The sequence below is a fragment of the Cucurbita maxima genome, unplaced genomic scaffold (assembly GCF_002738345.1).
Source record: "Cucurbita maxima cultivar Rimu unplaced genomic scaffold, Cmax_1.0 Cma_Scf00005, whole genome shotgun sequence".
In the NCBI taxonomy this organism is placed as follows: domain Eukaryota; kingdom Viridiplantae; phylum Streptophyta; class Magnoliopsida; order Cucurbitales; family Cucurbitaceae; genus Cucurbita; species Cucurbita maxima.
In genome coordinates this window covers 6227631-6247755 of record NW_019272021.1, presented here as the reverse complement: position 1 = coordinate 6247755, position 20125 = coordinate 6227631, and the positions used below count along the sequence as shown (strand labels likewise).

Sequence of the window (20125 nt, the reverse complement as noted above, 5' to 3'; positions counted from 1 at the left end):
TTTTTTTTTTTTTTTTTTTTTTTTTTTTTTTTTTTTTTTTTTTTTTTTTTTTAATACTTTAATGTTTTTAAAAGTTTAAATTCAACTGTTCCCCGAGTTTTATATTTTTCATTTTTCTATAATTCTATGTAAAAGGCTTTGATGATGGAAGGTTCGTTGTGACGGGAGATTGTCTTATTCTCTCTGATGGATAGGGACGATCTTGTAATCAAACTAACATGGTCATTTTTGTATTCGTGTCGTATGGTAGCCCTTTCAAAAGTTATTTAAGGACCGAACAAGTTTGTTTAGATTTAAGTACTCAAATTTGGTAAGTTTTTTAAATAAATTGGTTCTTATATTTTTTTAGTGAGGATTTGAATTCTTATTTTCTTAACTAATTGTAATTATTTCATAACCCACCAAGTGAAATCAAAATATGCATAATAAAAATTTATTTACTACAAAAATTTTACATCATTTAGAAAAAATTATTAAATATAATTTTGAGATAGAAAGTAGAAAATGAAAAATGAGAACTAAATTATAAATTAAAAACAGAAAAAATGAACAAAAACATAATATTTAAAATTACAAACATCATTTGATCGTTGTTAGTAGAACGATAACCAATACCGAAACGAGCATAATTTAACGATTAGTGAGATTTACTACTTATGAATAAAGCCTATAGCCTCTCATTGTGAATAAAGGAAGCATAAGCATAATGAAGGCAATAATCCATACATTGCTATAAACAAATGGCACGCAGCTTCATGTTTTCTTTAACACGAATAATACCCTAAACTGTACAAGCTTATAGAAAACATACTAAAATATTAATTCAGTACAGAAGGAAAACAAAAGAGGGCGACCAATATGAAAGAAAAATAGTTGCATCACCTTCTTTTGTACATTCAGTCATATTATGGTGACCAAAAAATGGGAACGTTTTAGTTTCGTTGGAGCCATTCCTGGATAGCAGAACGAAGAGCGCGGTTTGGGACGAGGTTGCGATGCTCGAGCCTACAGTTTGTCATTGGCGAAGTATCGTGTCCACTGTCTAGCCATCCTCTCATGGCCTCCGCTTCATATGTAAAGCCATCTGCAGCCACATGTGGATCCTGCATGACTTCCTGTGGATTTGCATATGTGAAAAACAAGCCAAGCCTTGAGATCAGAGACTTCGAGCCGAATTTCTGAAAAAAGGAGTCGAAGATTGAAAGTCAAACGTGCAAGGGGGCAGAATGGTTTACCTGAAAGATGGGACAGATGAAATAAGGGGGAGGTTGCAAGTGTTCTGCAGAACCGAGCTTGACAGACAATAGACCCCCACATGAAGCTCTCATTGGTCCAAGCACTCTCCAGACATCGGTAACAAGATCGGGGCGGCTCTTTCGGTTCACGTCACAACACCTCAATGCCAATCGAGCAAGCTGTTCGGCCTGCACGAATGGCCAATCTCCTGCTAAAGGATCCAAAATGGATTTTAGCTTTCCATTTTCAATTGCATTTTGCACTTCCTTTGATATCCCCATTGCAGATCTACCGGTCAACAACCGCAAGAGTATTATCCCAAATGAATAGACATCCGACTCTGTTGTTAGCTCACCAGATGAAAGGAACTCAGGATCCGTGTAAGCAACCGTCCCCTTGGGGTTGTCAGTTCTCCAAACAAGTGTTTCGTCGTTGTTTAGCATTTCATCATGTGACAATAAGTGACAAATTCCAAACTCGCCAAGCTTGCATACATAGTTTTCATCAAGTAATACATTTGCAGGTTTCAAGTCACCATGAATGATGCTGTGGGGCTTACTTGAGTGAAGAAACATAAGGGCCGAGCATAACTCAGTGGCGATGCGTAATCGTGTTTGCCAAGATAAAGGGGGAGTGTTATCCTTGCAGCTGAGCCTATCTTCGAGGCTTCCATTACTAAGGTATTCATAGACGAGAACCAAAGCTTCAGGACAGGCTCCAATGAGCGTGACAAGATTAGGATGTCTCATCTTACTCGATACATCAACCTGATAAACCGGATAAAACAGAGAAATCGCCCCGAAATCAAATAACTTTTCCTATATAGATAATGACATTTAAACAAAAAAGAAGAGAGAAGGTTCACCTCTTGTTGAAATTCAGAGGGTCCTTGAGAGCTATCAGAATGTAGGATTTTTATAGCCACCGTCGTATGACGTAAAACACCTCGGTATATACTCCCATATCCCCCTTCTCCAATCTTCAGGGAAGGATCCAAGTTTTGAGTTGCTTCCTCAATCTCCGAAAAAGGGAACTCGGTAAAGAACTGTGGAAGGAACCGGCGTGTGGATTGATTTCTTCTTCTAAGCTCGTCTGCTTCTCTAAGTGCATTGTCGTGCTGAATCTGCAATTCCTCTCGCTCACTTTTGTAACTCTGTAACAATTCAACAGCAGAAAGAATCCTTTCCTCTAACTCCTTCGCAGTTAGATCAGATTCTAAAAGTTCTCTCTCCAAACTTGCCTTCTGATCTTGGGCCATCCGGAGCTCTTCCATCTCTTCATTTAGTTTTGTCTTTATACTTTCAAGTTTTGCATTTTCCTTGACTAGTTCTTGTTCAACCTCCTTCCTTTGCTTCCGTTCTTCAGAATATAACACTTCTGCAGCTTTAACCTGTATATTTGTCAATGCAAGAGCAAAATGTGTTGGGATTATACTGATTAAGTAGATTGGTGTAACACATTACAAATGACTCAACGGATAACAGCATCTACCAACTATTTAAGAACAAAAAATTAGTAAGCAGGATACTGGTAGGCCTCATTCCTTGTATTATCCTCATGGCCCACCTTACTAATCTTTGGGATACAGCAATAATTTTACATAATAAAAGCTCTGGGGACAAACACCAAGCATCCCATCCCAAGCCCACATCTCACATGTATTTGATAAGATTATGAAGAACACTTGGCAGAAATGGCTCTAATATTTCAAAAGCAAAAGCATTTGCAGTCTTTTTAGCATCAAAGACATGTGAAGAACTTGTAGTCATAAATCAACATCGTAACTTAATAAAGATAAATGCTTTTATTCAATATATCAATCTCACCCTGCGTAGAGCATTAATGGTTTCTTTCTCAGATTTTCCGCGTGCAATTGCTTCGAAAAATGAATCAGGCCTTGCATTTGCAGCCCCTATCATCACCCGTTCACATTGATTGTAAAGATAATCACCGGACTTTGCATCCTGCTAAAATTGGAGAGAATTTTGTCGGCTGTTTTTACTTGGGGTTAAAGAGGGTGGATTGTAGAAGAGAAAAAAAAGAACAATGCATCACCAAATAAAGAACTCAAACTTATATTGCTTTGCATCATGAAGATATATGATGACTAGTATACTTCCCAGCACATTGCGTTGTCAAGAATTAAATTGCATGTATACTTGCAAGACATATAGTTACCTCCAGCCAATTTGCACATAACTCAACCCTGGAAGGTGGAGAAGGAGCCATATTAATCACATCATGAGGAGAGCGTATGGAATTGTCTGACCTTTCAGAAGGACTTCTCTGTGTTAATAAACCCCATCCATCCGAAGCCTCGTTAACATCCAAGTTTCTGGCAGTATGAACCCCATTCATATTATCAGGAGAAGACGGATTTAGTGTGCTCCCTCTAAAATGGTCAACAAGCAATGATCTCCCTCTAGGACGTAAATCTGAAGATGAACATCCAACTTCCCTGCTATGAAACTGTCCCGGTGGTAGTGACAGAGATCTCCACGGGGAAATTTCTGAGGATTCTGAGTCTGGACTTGTTTGCGGTGATAAGAAGACAGTTTCTACTTGAGCTCCATCTGATCTACCATCCCTAGTAATTGCATTATTAATCAGATTATCAATTCTGAGATTTTAACAAATATCAAGATAGACTGTGTGGAGCTCCAAAGCCATTTCATGCAAAATCTTTTGAGAGAAACATCGACTATAAAGCGGTGAAAGAGAAGTTGAATCTTTTTCTTTCGGAATTAAGATGATCAATGTAGTTATCGCCTTATGGGTAGACACATGCATAGAAACGTGTCCAAATATCTAAATAAATCTGCAAAGCAGCAAGCAGCAATTAACCTGGTGCAGATGAGGTTCCCCTTGCAAATAAACTCAATGTGACAGAAGGCAGGTGCCTGCGAACGCACGTAAATGGCTTTCTCAGACTTCAGATCCACCATTCTCCTACAATATTTGTCATTATGTTACAGTTCTATTTAAATATTTGTCATTATGTTAATAAGCTCTCATCTCTATTAATCAATCAAAGCAATTGCCTGCCAACCTGAACGATGATCACAGGGCTAGTACATACAAGCCTCATTACATGGAATAAAACACTCTTATAATTTCTATATATACTTCCTATAAACGTGGAATGAAAGACTCTCCTCAAGGACTATCAGCATTTACTTGCCCTTCTTTGCATAAAACATATTTAACCACTATTTTTTCTGAACCTAGCAATGTGGGTAAAATGAACAAGAACAGTGGAAACGCATGTAACATGAGGCAAATCTAGAGAACTAATATGATCCTCAGATTACAGTTAAAAATCTCCAACAAAAAAAAAAAACGTCACAGTTAGAGATCTAGATGAATGTATATCAATCCAAAAATGGCTATAAATTGGCTTGCACCTTGAATAACACTTGTCTACAGCAGCTCCCATAACAAGCTTTTTAATCCTATGCAGGGAAATCATATCAACTATCCCCACCTCAACACTCTTAGCTTCGCCACATAATTTCTTGGCACGAACCTGTTTAATTCAAGGTTCATATTAGGAAAATAGTGAGGAGATATAAAATTAAGAACAAATTGATGACAAAGCCAGCACCACATAACAAGCCTGTGATGAAACAGGAGAATGAATTTCACTTTTACTAATACATCATAAAAGTAAAGAAAATCTGATTTCATATGTAAAATAGGCCAATAAGAAAAATAGACTGAAAGATACATACCCCTTCTTGAAGACAGTACAGAATATACTCATTCATGACCCTCAGCAAATTTTGCTTCTCAAACTTGTGATATGCTCTCACTTCCTCTTTGGTTCCGTCTGGCCAAGGAAAACAAGTATAATCACGCAGTCAAAATTTGATGCAAACATATAAGTACAAGTTTCTTCACATAATCCATGTCATATTCAGATCGTACTCCGTGTAAACGTAGACTTACTTAATGGAGTCATCTGTGCAGGGACATGAACGTGGAGGAGGCAAATTTTCTTCCCACGAGAGGAATTTAGTGCATACCTCAAAACTGATAAGCACTCTTTCACATCTTTCCCAACAGCAACACAAATAATATCTTCACTAATAGCTCCGACTGACACTTCTACAATCTCTCTACTTGAACTGATCATAATTGGCGAAGCTTCAGCATAGTTAGTTGGACCAGCTCGGGGTGTAGCTTCTTGCTTAGAACTCACAACCGCCATGACAAGACACTCGAGGAAACTGTCCAATCAAAACTCCATACCCAACAAAATATTTCTCCAACGTTCTCTCTAAAACCATGTCAGATCAACTAGTAAAATTCCATATGGGACAGTGAACTAATTCTATGAATCCCAATCAGATAAAGTTACTTTTGCTTTTCTACCAAAATTATGAACTTCTTTCTTTTTTCAGCACCCTCCCTCTCTCCGTCTCTGGCTCTCTCCATCTCTCTCTCTCACCGATTTCATGATGCTCGTGAACAATATGAACTCAACCATCACAAATCCAGTGACCCAGTACAACAAAACGAGTCAACAGCAGAAAACAAGCTCAGCGAGACACGAAATTCAACAAATTAACGAAAAAAGCTACTCAAAAGTCGGACCGCGAAGAGAAATGGTAAGCATAATGGGCATGAAAAAGAGGAAAAAATCCTTTTCAGAATTGAACTGTCAGTTTTAGTACCGTTTACTTCGGTAAGAAGAGTCGTTTGTCTTTGGCGCCAATGAATCAGCTATGTGAGCAAAGAGAATCGTGCTCTCGAATTTACTATGCAAAGCAAAAGAAATCGAAAGCAAATATACAATATCATATCAACTGATCGCGTCGTCTACTTCATCCATTCTCTTACCGCGCCCCTCTCTCGAGCTTTCTGCTTCGCCGATTGTCACGATTCGCCGATTCGTGGAAGAAGAAACGAGAACCTCCAAATTTGATCGAGCTGAAGTTCAAACAAGACTGATTTTGGAAGATTTGGAAGCAATCTCCCGTTTTCCAACATCATTCTTTGTGAATTTGGAAGAACTTGCCACATTCCGGATGCGGACAGATTAGGGGATAAAAAAGAATCCGTGTCATTGCATATATATTGTTTAAGATTATAATATTTTAATTAATTTGGTTAACCAACATAAATATGTTTAATTCATAATTAACAAAAAAAAAAATAATAAAAAATTAACCAGCCCAGTTAAATATTAAGTGGGTCGTTCGGAATTTGGGCTGGGCCGTTCGGAATCGCGCGCGGCGTTTCCCGCCATTGTGTTTTTTCTCTTCGTGTCATATTTGTCATTTGGAGAGATCAACGACTTTCAAGCTTGGAGATCCTCCTCATTTCTATACTGCAGGCAAAGCGATTGTTGGTTGCGGTTTACAATCGTTCTTCCGTAGCTCGATCACGCCTGCAGTTTTGATCGAACAGTTGGAAGAGTTTTTGGCTTCTCAGTCTTCCCGCTGAAAGTTTTTCAATCAAATGCGGCTGAAGATAAACAAGGCCTACGATCTCAGTTCTATTTCCGTTCTTCCTCCTCAATCCAGGCATGCATCTGATCTTATTTAATTTCAGCAGTATAATTTGTTTTAATTGCAAGATCTCAGGGATAACAATGCGCAAGAAGTTTAGGTTGCAATGTTGTTCATATTCAGTGGCTTGACTTTTTTTCTTCGGAAAAAGTATTCCATGCGATTCTAGCTGTTTATTGTGTTCCGAGTTCTGAAGGGTATGGATTTCATTTTGATCCTAGCTGCGTTCTTGACGTTTCAGAAGGAATTTATTGTATCCGAACTTTTAAGAGATTGACATCATTAATAGTTTTTACTACTGACTTCGAATTTTTTACTTGCACAACTTAGTTAGGTTCATTCTTTGATTGAACTGACTTTATTTTATATCGATACGATATTCAGTTACTTCAAGTTTGGACCAAAAAAATAAAAAATAAAACAGAACAAAACAAAAACAAAAAACAGATGACTAAGAGTTCGACGTTTTCAGACAATAATCCTGTCATGAAATTGCAAGCTGAGTTCGCTGCAAACTCGATCCCATCTATTGAGTTTACGTCACTATTTTCAAATCTGTTCCAGAGGAAAGGCAAAAAATATTAAAGGAAAATATGAAAATTCCTAATAACGTGTTCTAAATTGAAAATATGAATGATCTTGATGATCTGTAGGAGGTCAAATACGTTAACCACTGGGCAGCAAGCACCACAGTTGCGATCACAACCTTCGCAACAATCCTTTTCTCTGGGTCTGTCATCTGAGCACGGCATGTATTCTCAGCTTTCTCAGAACTCGTTTGACGAAGTCGTGACAAATGAACAGGTCAATCTCGGCTCTTCTCTGGATTTCCAGGTTTTAGGACTTTGTTTGTGCATTAAGAAATGAAGGAAATGTCGATAAAGTACTATGGCTCTTTGTCATCCCACGTGTACATATTTCAGGCGCTACACTGATAGTCGATGTGTTTATGCACTCGATTAAATAATTAGCATTACGGAATTCGTTTTGTCTTGACAATATTGAAAGACTGCTTAGAATTTTTATGTTTAATCGTATGCTTGTGATTATATTTGCACCTCTCTGCAAATAAAAGTCGGTCGAGTTTTTGTACTCATCTGAAATAACCATCCTTATTTTCAGAATTTTGAAGTTAAATACCTCAAAATGTACCTTTAGTTTTACAAAATGCTTACAGATATATTATTGTATTATTTACGTATAAGAAAGCACCATGACGAGTGCACTTAGTTTCTCATAAGCAATGAGGATTAGACTACGCTGTCGTTTTAACATGGAATAAAGTTTTCTGATTACAGTGGTGTTCTTTCTGTTTTCATCTCGTCTTATGACTTAACTTTGATGTGCCATTCTGTTTGCAGAGATTTAGCTCTCAAGACCGAGAAAACTCAATAAAGAAGAATTCCTTTTTTCCTCCTAGTTTTTTCAGAGAAGATTGCCAGTTGTCACTCTCTAAATCTTCAACCAGTTTAACACAGCGATGGAAATCAACTCCTCTTCCAGACTCTAAATGTAAGTTCACTCCCTTGGATTCATATGATGGACTCAAACTATTGCAATTAGCTTGTTTGATTTCATTACAGCATGGTATAACTGTTTGAGTAGGCAGGTTGATCAACTGTCATTTCTTACAACCTCTATACATTTATTGCGGCTTAATTTCATAGTTTCAGCTTTTCTTTTTAGGTCAAGTTGGTGAAGAACTTGACCGCCGCCTTGGTACTATAGAAAACTCATTAAACAAGTTTGGAAAGATCTTGGATTCTCTTCATAGTGATATTCTGCAACTGAACAAAGGAATGAAGCAAATTTCTCTGGATGGTGAGCTTTGCAATCCCTCAAGCTGAAAAGTAAAATTTGAAGAGAAACTATGTATTACTGTTTGAAACACACTTTTTGCATTGATTCCTGTTGTGCTTGTTACTCAAGTAGGAATAAGGTGATGCAAATGCTTTTCTTGAATTTCAATTCCTTCATAAAGTAGGATTAAGATTGCTATGTTATGAATGTGAAAAGGGAAAGTGCCCAAATCAGTAAGTATTCCTGACCTTCAATTTAAAGCTTCAGGACTAAAAGTTTATTCAAATAATATGCTTATAGATTTTTCAAATTGCAGTTGAAGGCATATGGCAAAAGATGATTGTTAGCAGTAGCTTGCTGCAATCCATGGTAAAATTTTACTAGATCACTGCAATATTTTATTGACCATTAAGTTCGTTTCAATTTAATCATAATGTCTAAATTGTTCATTCAACTAATGATTGCAAAGTTCAACGTCAGAACAAAGAACATGATGACATGAAAGCTACTCTTGATGGAGGCTTCAAATTAATGTCCGATCAACTTAAGAACGATGCATACCAAGAAAGGCTACATGAGATATCCGATGTTCTTTCTGCATTGGAAAAGCAAGTACAAGCATCTCACCTGAAATGAAAAAATGACTTCATCAGCACATTCACCCAAGAAATGAACGTAAGTGCATGTTGTAACAAATATTGCTATAAATGTACGATAAAAAGCATTTGCCTCCTAACTCTATTCTGACAAGATGGGTTGGCTCTGATGTACAGCAGTCTGGAAGTTCTCAAGGGAATTTTGGTATTATATTCCATTAAATTCTATCATATTGCATGTGGAGTATATGCGTGGAGAAAAGAAGTTTCCATTTATCAGTAATGCTCTCTTATGGCATGAAAATCATACTCTTGAGCACCCACAATGTTCTGGTGATTGTTTTTGCACTATGGAATTATAAGCATTGGTCCTTTGTTCTTTAGCATCTTAAGAGAGCTCCCACAATGTTCTGGTGATTGTTTATGCACTATGGAATTATAAGCATTGGTCCTTTGTTCTTTAGCATCTTAAGAGAGCTTACTTTTCCCACTTACTACCAGCCAACCTGCGTCTCCAAATGTTTGCATTCGAGCAACTGCAGTACAAAGCGAGGAAGTGGGAAGGTGGAAATCAGTAAAAGTGGAAAATGCCTTTTGCGCTAGTAGCGTGGTGAAAAAGGAAGATCCAAAGAAAGTAATTCCATTTTCTGAACAGGTAGCAATTTGAATTTCATTATTTTTTCTGCCATCTCATTACCATGTATTGCGGAAATTGTGTAATTGTATTTTTGAAAGCCAATATTAAGCTATTCCCTGATTATTGAATCTGAACTTTACACAATATTCTATGAAGCGAGTAAGGATTTCACCTTGAATATTAGCAGTGCCTGGTGCTGGAAAGGGAATATAGAGTTATTGTTGATTCCGATGAGGAGATCGAAAGAAGCTTCTCCTGCTTAATTGAAGAGAAGAAAACAGGTGATTCCTGAAAATAAAGAAAGACACTTCTAGATGGTATAAATAGTGTAAATTTAAATATTGTCAATCACATCTTCTTCACATGCATATAGAGTAGCATGCAACTGATATGAGACGTGGACATGACGGAACAAAGAAATAATGGCATGTAACTATTTAGAAAAAAATTTAAGATATGGTCCTGCTGTGATACTTAAAATATCGATACTTTATATTTTATATAAATCTATTCATTTCATGTGCTCAGAAGATTTTCATTCGAAGGACAAGATCCCGATTTTGGGTAGAGTAGGTATATAAGATTCGAGTCTAGCTCAGATTGGTCTAATAACATAAAATAGCCTCATTTTTTAGAATTCAATAAAACTGACCCAAAGTGCTCAGTAGCGTCTGGCTGCTAAAAAAAAGAGGAGAAGATTGGCCATTTGTTGAGGCAATAAGACGTGGTTAAGATGTATTTGGGTTTTTTAGATATGTTGGACTCGAATTCAAGGCGTGTCTGTTTGCCCTAGATATTGGACAGATTTGGAGGAGCATTCATGCTTCATAAGAGATAGTGGAGTGGTGTTAAAACTTATTTTAGCGAGCAAAAAAAAAAAAACGAGCCATTCTTAAAGAATATGAAAACATGCTGTCCCACAATAATAATATGAGGAAAAGAGTATGGAACACTTTCTAATGGAATTTTATTTTCAATAGTATGGTTCACTGGGACAATTCGACGTGCTTTATTTGGCTTGCAGATCAGTCAGAGTCAATATTTCTCTATGCTAGATTGTGAAATGAATATTAGTATTTTGTGTGATATTATTTATATTAACATGACAAATACTAGGAGAAGATGTACGTTACTATTTCATTGAAGACGCCAAGGAAGAAACTGAAAGAATTTTATGGAAAGCAAGAAGGCAGAAAAAAAAATATGGCAATCCTATAATTATTAATTGAAGGTACAATTCTGCTCATTAACTATCAATGCTTTATATGTTCAGAAAGAATAGATTGAAAGAATAGATTCAAGATGTTAAAAATGAGACTTGCATTGGTAGGATTTCCAGGAATCTTTACACCACATTCTATTGATGGAGGAAACTTTCGTTCTTCCTATTTTTCTATTTGTATCATGGAGATGTCGATAGATAATACATTTATAGCTTGCAAGATTCCTTTTTGGTGCACCACTTGAAATTTTGTCTTGTAGTCGTCTATCTCATATGTATGGAAATATTCTCTGGTACTTTCAAATTGCATCTATCCAGGCCGTAGTTTGCCCTTACAGAAGAGATTGACCTTTGAGAAGTGCATTTCAGCCTACACAAAATTTATGCACTTTTTGTCTGGAGGAAAGAAATTAGATTATAATAACTGTTGCCTGAAGAAGAAGACTGCCGGTGTAGGAACCAAGGCCTTTTAGACGTGAGAAAGAAAAGAGCTAGTATCCTATCCTTGTTGCATTCGGGGTTAAACTAAATTCTAAAAACTCATGCATTCTTACCTCAGTCTTTTCCTAACGCCTGTACATCCAAGAAAGTAAGTATGATCTCAAAATTTGAAGTCCAGATATCGTACTTAATGAAAGATTTATGAACCGATCAGCTTTAATAGGACATGGCCTTCTTGTTGTCCTTGAATAATAACTATTTATTACATTCGAAAACCACTCTGCCAAGATGGCAGGAAAAAGATAGTATTAGTCTTAATTTTTCAATGCCAAAAGACCCTATCATGAATGAAGGCTCAAAACAAACCTCTATTCTGTACGCCAGATCATATCATAATGATCTTTGATTCCAGACAATATCTTGAAATTAGACATCGCCATGGTGAGAAATGATTGAAGTGTTTTTGTTATAGAATCGCTTGGGGAAGGAATGTTCCTTTATTTCACCAGTTTATGGTTAAAGAAGATTTTATCTCATGTTATACATGCCTGTATGTTCTTTACCTCATGCCAAAATTTGTATCATAATCAACTACCTTAGATGCATAATATATATATCACAAGTTTATAACTTCTATCTATTAACCTAGTTCTAGAATTACGATGGATCCTTTTATCAAATCTAAGAAAGTGAATGCGAAATCATTGAACAGCTGTATTTTTTTTTTTTTCGTACTCTTCTTTTGCAGGTGCAAGATGGGTCAGCACGATCAGGATGTAAAAACGCCTTTCTTCTAGGTAATTGGATCCTTATCTTGCTGTTGAATGCCCACTTTCGCATGCTGTCCATTATGGTTTTCTGAGCCTTATTTCTTTTCGTACAACCTCCTTTTTCTTTTCCACTGCACAAATATCCCTCCAAATCTTTTCTTCTTTTCCCTTCCCCCTCCCACTTTGGAATCTGGACCACTAACACTCCCTTTCACACAAAAGATGAGCATAACTCTAACTTTCCCCTGTCACAAAAACTTTTTTCTTGTGTTCGGGAAGGCTCTTTAGTAGGACATTAAAATAATTCTGAGCCATATTCCCATTTAGCTTTTCTTTGAAACGAAGCAAAGCCGTAGATATTTTAGTTCCTCTTAGCAATGGGGTAGTGGGGTTTGAATGATGAAGCCCATTACCAACTTTTTAGTGAGTGTGGGAAGTCCATGCCTATTAAAAGGAGAGGTGTACACTACCGAGTGGTTTAGCTGAATTTAACAACAAAGCCCACAAACTGGATATTGTTGTCTGCCAAGTCCAACCAAGTCCCACATGGATGTTCTGTTTTATCAATACCCTGTTTTCTGGACAATAAAGGTTCATGATTTGGAAATCACGGGTTATTTTACAACTCAAACTTCCCTTTTTTTTGTCCATATTCAAGTTTTAGTTTAGGTAGAGCCGGAAATTGTGACTCTAACATGGTAGTATACGGTTGAGAAAAATATAGGGCATCGAATACATGCACTCATGAGCATGATTTGAGCCATGTGATATTAAGTAAAGTCGGGGAGCGGCATGTCCGTTGCTTAACTTTTTTTATAAAAAAGGAAAAACAATCTAACTTTCTATTAAAATATATCATTTTCTGCTCGAGTGGAGCGGGTTTTCCCCTTCCTCCGAAGTCCAAACCTTCCGTAGATTCCATAGATTTCTGTTATTAAAATAAACTGTAGTTTTAGTGCATGTTTATTTAAATCAAAATCAGTATGATGCATATCTTTCATGCAAAAGTAATTTATTTGTTTAATTTTACATTTTTAAGTACAAATTTCATAAACTAAAATTGATTTTTTAAGTATTAATACCATGTTATATAATAATTTTGAACTTTTCAAATTCAAAATCAGTAAGTTATGCTTTGTTTAATATCACTAAATTATACTTTAAATGGTTTTGTTGTTATATTATATATATATATATATCCTATTAATAATGCACTGTTTCATATACCATCAATCTCAACTGTTTTTTGGATTAGGATAATTTTTTTAAAAGCTATTTAATCAACTTTATGTTCTCAATCCTCAAATATGAAAAAGATCAAAGTTATAGTATAATTAATAATATGTTTATCAATTTGTTGATGATATCAACACCCTTTTAGGTTTAACTATAGCCAAAATGTTTGAAATGATATATTTCTATCCCCCCCACATAATAATAATAATAAATGTTTTGCAGTGAAATGAGGAAATAAAATTCAATAATTTAGATTGGTTCAGGAAGGAAATTTAATTTCCTTTCACATGTCAATTTCATTTAATTTCATGCTATCTTAGGCATAAATTATTGTAAGAGGCTGTACTGCTTTAGTAATTGCTTGGTGAGTAAGTTCTATGATAAATAAATAGGAACTGCATCGTGGCAAGTCTTATTCAATAATTAACACTCTTATTTAACCATTAAAAGATGTGTATTTTGAGAGCTTTTTAGAATTTAAAATTCAATTAAAAGACCTTTACAAGTACAAAAAAAGAAAAAAAAAAAAAAAGATGGGGATCATCTTTAATTGAGTGGGTAGTTACAAGATCTTATTTTAGATAAATTAGAAAATGAATTAAAAAATTCATGGTTTTTATTATTGGTGTCCTAGGTTTTAGGATTTTGAAACATTTATCTAGGAATATTATTCAAAATTTTCACACTAAGCTCCTCGTTGACATGCTTTACTTTTGTGACATTTTCAGTTTTTAGCCCCACTTTTGCACTAATAAGAAAAGAAAGAAAGGACAAAGTTGTCCAAACGCTTTACTGCGTTTATATTGACAGCTTTATTGTATTTTCTGACCTTCATGAAAATATTTGTCTCGGTTTAATCAAGGACCAAGAAAGAAAGGGAACCAAGTCCAAATTAGTTAATCCTCCTCTTTCTTCTATGAGAATCCAAACTATCCCCATAAATATTATCTATTCAAACTCCACTTGAAACCGTGTGAAGAAGATTCTCCATAAATTTTTATTTAGGGCACAAATGATTAGCTTAGTACAATATTTGGTAATTAGAATTGATTTTTATTTATTTATTTATTTATTTATTATTATTATTATTTTCCCCTCTGTTTGCTTTATCTTTTTTTCCTTTCTTGATGCATATGTTGTCTTATTAGGGGAATTCTCGTAAAGTAGGATTGAGATGATTGGACAAACTTCTTTCACATTCCTAATTTTCTTTATTAGGTGATGCCTACCATGAATCATTCAACCAATCTGATGCCTACCCATTAGCCACCTTATAATTTTTCTAATCATCAAACCTGAAAGCTAATCTCTAGAATCATGCCTTTCTTTCATCTTTTTTTAAAAAATATTAAAATGAGAGAAGTCTTTTTAAGTAGCAAAAGAGATAATAAATTGAATTGGATTGGATTGTTGTGTTTTATTTGCTAAATTGAAAACGTTATTCAATTTTTTAATTGAAACTTCTAAGTAGTCATTTGTAGCCTACCTAATAATTTTGATATAAATAATGTTAAGTTGACTTAGTACAAAAATTATTAGAAACCTTTTGTTTAAATAGTTTTTTAGAAAATTCATTAACTACTAAAGACCTCGGAACTTTTGTCACATTTCAAACCTTGGTTAGAGTTGAAGCATTAGAAGGAGATTGGCAATTGATAGAGAATTAAGATTAGGGTTTGTGATGTCTCACGTTGTTGGTTGGGGAGGAGAACAAAACATCATTTATAAGAGTGTGGAAACCTTCACTGAAGCATGGAGAGGAAGCTCGAAAGGAAAAGCTTAAATAGGACAATATTTGCTAGTCGTAGATCTGGGGTGTTACAAGTTATATAGAGATGGAAATGGTTGATCAAACACTTTTAGAACAAGCCTTTCATTAGGGGTTAAATCTTCCTTTTAACTAGAACGAAAGAACAGAAATTGGTGAGGCGTCTAATTGTGGGGCTTTTATGTATCCATAGCGTATGATAAGGAAATTTAACATTAGACAGGAAGTCTTCCCCTAGTTGACTAAACCCACAATCATCACTACATAATAGAGTGGAGTCCTATTCTTCTTGTTTTCTTGTTTTCTTGTTTTCTCTTTTGTATAAATAACCTTTTTATTGTCTTCTTTCTATTGATAGGTTGCGGCTAATATCAAAATCACTTCACTAATGGGGAACCCGATGCCTTGACGCAAGTGCCTACCCACCCACCTCACATCAAAAAGGTTAGGCTTCCTCGCTTGTATTCATCATATAAGCTTCATCATTATTCTCTGCTTCTGTCTGCATTTTCTCAATGGAATATTTTAGAATTTTATATGGTATTTGTTTTTTGAAATTTTGTTGTTTTTCCTGTTTTTTTTTTTCTCTCAAATTTGTGTCGGTCACAAAATGAAGAAGCATGCTAGACAAGTTCAGATAAGTTCTGATTCTTTAAACTTGGGGGGAAAATAAATTTGTTAAGTTATATCAATTTTAACCCTAAACTTTAAATTTATCGAAGTTGGATAATTGTTGCTACCTAATAAATGAATTAAAAAAAAACATAAAAATATATGTAGGATATGAAATTAATAAAATTTCTAGAGAAAATTGACATTAGAGCTACTGAAATTTATAATAAATTTTGTAAAATTATTCAACTATTAATTTATGCATTGGTGAAATTTGTTTTTGTATAAAACTTTGTTTTGTTCAAATTTTAAAGGTTTTTATTTAAATTTGTAGGTAAATCAACAAAAATTAATTCTAGAGTAAAATTTAATAGGGTTCAATTTCTCTCTGCTTAATCTTCATTTTTAATTATTTTCAAATAGATTTCAAAGCTTTGAGAAAGGTCTATTTTGTTCATTATATTATACTTAATAGTTTTCACAAAATAGTTTCATCAAATTTTGTAAGTTGTCTCTACCCCGACTGCTCTATTAAAAGAATTTTAAAATGGTCTATTTTGTTCTTATTCTTTTAGGTTTTGGCCTTTCACTTTGTTAGTTCAATGGACTTCCTTCGGTTCTGATACCATGTTAGGTTGAATGTCATTGTGACCTGACTTATATGGGTCAGAACCTCATATATTTATAGATGTGAATAATGAAGATTAGATTATAAATCATAGATTCGGTAACAAACCAGTAAATCACTAGATTATCTTACCATGTACAGATATGCTCTATTCTACGTTTAATAAAAATTAGTATTCCACACAATTATTAAATAATAGTTAGCTAAAGGAATCTATGGGACGAAACAAATTGATCCGAAATTTTTTTTAAAATTTCAAAGAACCAAACATAATTTAAAATAATAAGTAGGGTAAATCTATTAGTTTGGAAAGAGGGATGAGATTTTTTTTTTTTTTTTTTTTTTTTTTTTTTTTTTTTTTTTTTTTTTTTTTTTTTTTTTTTTTTTTTTTTTTTTTTTTTTTTTTTTTTTTTTTTTTTTTTTTTTTTTTTTTTTTTTTTTTTTTTTTTTTTGGAGCATAAGGGAATAAAGATGACGAGAGTTATTTAATATGAATTATTTGAAGCGGGCGTGTCGGCTGCAGTGACATAATTGTTGCCTTGCTTGGTATAAAAAAACTAAAAGCTTAATTTATTTATTCATTTATTTAAGAGAAGAAAAAAAAAAAAAACTGTTTAATGCTTCCATTGTACCTAACATGACACAACTAACGAACTAATCAAACGCTAGAGACGTATGCTTTGGTTTGAATGGCTAATCATTTTCTTCCCTGCTTTATCATATTTATGTAATTAATTATATTGGAAAATATGAAACAATTATTAATTGTCATTTCTTGATTTTCCCATCGTCATTCAGATTTTTTAAAAAAATATTGTAATGAATATGGAAGTTCCGGTTCAAGATAGAAACCAAAAGTTTAGAAACTTCTCCTTAGAAGATTCATTTTAAAAATCTTGAGAAAGCTCGGAAAAAAAAAAACAAGTCAGGCTATTAGTGGGTTTGAGCTATTACAAAATGTATCAAAACTAAACATGGGACAATGTGCCAACGAGGATAGTGAGCCATCTCGAAAACCTCCCTAGTGACACTTTTGAAAAGCTTCGATAGAAAATCAAAAAAGCCCAAAAACAACTATTTAAAAAAATGAAAAGTTTAGAAAGATTAAAGAGGACAATATCGGTTAATTAAGATAGATAAATTAGAATTCTTATTACTTTTTCTTTTTAAGATAATATTTCGGTCGATAATATAAATGAAAAAAAAAAAAAAATCAGTAATAAAAGAGTTACCAAACATTGTCATAATTTTCCCATTTTGTTGCGATTCCTTATCTTCTATAGGAAGCAACAAGTTAAGAGCAGCATTGCCCCTTTGTTGGCATGCAAATTACTCTCTTTCTTGTTGGTGCTTGGGGTGGAGGGGCCCTTTTGTCTTTTTGTTATTATTATTATTATTATTATTATTATTCCAGTTAAGCTCTCTCTAGTTGGTGTTTGGGTTAATTATTGTGGTTTCTTTTCTTAATTAAACAGTTTTTTTTTTTTAAAAATAAAATTTTGATATGAATCAATTTAAAAGGTGAATAATAATAAAAATAATAACAGCAATTTTTTATATTAAAAAAACTGAGGATGGAGGCATGCAATTTATTAGATTTTTTACATAAAAATAGTTATTTTTGTCTTTTTGGATTAGACAAAGATGAATGGACAATTTAACTAAATAACTTATTGTCCACAACATTTAATTGAGAAAGGGTATTTTTATTAAATTTGAATTTATTTATTTTTTATTATTATTTTTATTTTTATTTTTATTATTGAGGAGAGATGTAGTAAAATAATACATGTAATAAAAATAAAAATAAAAATAAAAATAATAAAAGTCAATTGCTTCCTCTTCACTAAATTCAATAAATCATTAACATAAAAGTCAATTTTCATACTTCATTTTTCTTTTTGTCTTTTCAACCATCCTTAATTCTCCACCCACCAACCTTCTATCTTTTTAACATGTTTTTTAAGGAAAATTATTAAAATTGCTTCAAATCAAACATGTTTTGTTTTTGATGTTTTTACGATCAAGTTTTCAAAAATGAAATTACATTGTATTGTTTGTACAATCATCATGTTCTCGTGATATCTCTCATTTGAATGTACTGTTGCTTCATTCATATACTTTTCTTTTATTCGAGCATTACAGTATTAAAAACTGTTTTTTTTTAGTTTTAAAATTTATTTTTATCAAGTAGGAAAATAAATCATTAAAAATATAAATACACGTTATATATATAAGCTTAATTTTAATTTTATTCTTATGCACAAACTTTCTAATTGATTTTAAGGTCACAATTATTATATATATATATATATATTAAGAGGTTAAAATTGGGACACATTTTCTAAGGTCAAATTTTAGGTCACAATTTTGTTACATAAAATATGAAATAAGTACATCTCATCAGTTTGACCCCTTTTTTTGGAATATTATGCCACGTCACCATATGGTCATGCTCTTTATTTTCTTCTTTTATTATATTAAAAATGCATTTAAAGAAATTAATTTAAAAAAAAAAACTGAGCTTTTTCATGCCAGTAATTAATTACTCATTGAACTTTTTAATATATAGCAATTTAGTTACCCAGTTTTATTAACTTTTAACTGAATAATAATTTGTAATAATTTATTATTTATTGTAGTTTTGTTATGTTTAAAAGATAAATATGAATTTTTATTATTAACAACTTATTATTTATAATTTATAAACAAAATTTTATCGGTTATCATTTATTAAATCTTAATAATATTTTTCACCATAGGAAAAAAAGTATTTCTTGCACTTTTTATTTAAATATATATATATATATATATATATATATGAACAAAACATCACTTTCTTTCTTTTTTTCTTTTTTTTTTTTTTTAAATTGCAAAATATCGCTTTCAAGCATACCTGTTTTTTTTAAATAGTTTTAGTATTTATAAAAACATTCTAAAACCTATTATCTAAATAATTAAGGGTTTTATTTTATTTAAATTATTTTGTGACATTGTAGTATGTGAGAATTAGAATAGTCAATGATTTTGAAATTAATTACATTCTAGCTAATTTTAGAAAATACAGTGGAATTATATATATTAAAAATATAAATTGAGAAGATAATCAGTAAAAAAAAAAAAATCAATTAATAATTGATTTGCTAAAATTCCATTTTCATTAAATAAATACATAAAATCTAAAATCGTGGGTTTATGAAAAAAGAAAATAATAAATAAATAAAATCGTGGGGGATAGTAAGAAGAAGAAGATCATAAACAGATAATAATAATAATAATAATAATATATTATTAATAAGGAATTAGACTGTAATTTGTCAAGTCAGAAGCGCAAGCTATCCATTTGTCCAGATCTTCGCTGCAATGGCTTCTAGAGAGAGAGAAGAGAGAGAAGAGAGAGAAATGGCTATGGCGATGAGGTGAGCTGAGCTTGATTATGTATCTGAACATGGCAATGGCGGCCTTAACTTTTCTTCCCTAGAAAGCTCGCTAGCTGTGGGTGGTGGGCCCTCCTTTTCCAACCTCAATTCTCACCTATTCCTTTTGCTTTCACCCAACACCATCCATCACCATTTCTTTCTCTTTCTCTTTCTTTCTTTTTCTCTCTTTCACTTCACCATTGTCAATTTTTGCTCTTCTTCTTGTTTCCTTTTTTTTTTTTTTTTT

At 33.2% G+C, this 20125-nt stretch overlaps 1 protein-coding gene and 1 pseudogene across 2 annotated transcripts; one reads left to right on the top strand and one right to left on the bottom strand.

Annotated features, from left to right (window-relative positions):
• Positions 1 to 707: 707 nt before the first annotated feature.
• Positions 708 to 6282, bottom strand: LOC111479122 (U-box domain-containing protein 33-like). 2 transcript variants are annotated; one of them, XM_023123610.1, is made up of 9 exons: positions 5185 to 6282; positions 4968 to 5065; positions 4641 to 4762; positions 4081 to 4185; positions 3415 to 3823; positions 3063 to 3203; positions 2102 to 2626; positions 1236 to 2003; positions 708 to 1115 (listed from the first exon to the last, which is right to left on the bottom strand). In XM_023123610.1, exons 1-9 carry the CDS (start codon positions 5444 to 5446, stop codon positions 933 to 935), a joined length of 2613 nt encoding a protein of 870 aa, XP_022979378.1. In that variant the 5' UTR covers positions 5447 to 6282; the 3' UTR covers positions 708 to 932. The 2 variants fall into 2 exon arrangements, with proteins under 2 accessions (XP_022979378.1, XP_022979379.1); XM_023123611.1 differs by having other exon boundaries at positions 3063 to 3200.
• Positions 6283 to 6532: 250 nt separating this feature from the next.
• Positions 6533 to 15622, top strand: LOC111480101 (annotated as a pseudogene).
• The last annotated feature ends 4503 nt before the right edge of the window (positions 15623 to 20125 follow it).

What these genes read in the sequence shown, in the direction of transcription:
- LOC111479122 (XM_023123610.1), bottom strand. Translation starts at nt 5,446, where the DNA reads ATGGCGGTTGTGAGTTCTAAGCAAGAAGCTACACCCCGAGCTGGTCCA. An exon ending in GTAGACAAGTGTTATTCAAG is followed by an intron (nt 4,186 to 4,640) that starts GTGCAAGCCAAT and finishes CAAATATTGTAG; the next exon opens with GAGAATGGTGGATCTGAAGT. An exon ending in TATGTGCAAATTGGCTGGAG is followed by an intron (nt 3,204 to 3,414) that starts GTAACTATATGT and finishes CTCCAATTTTAG; the next exon opens with CAGGATGCAAAGTCCGGTGA.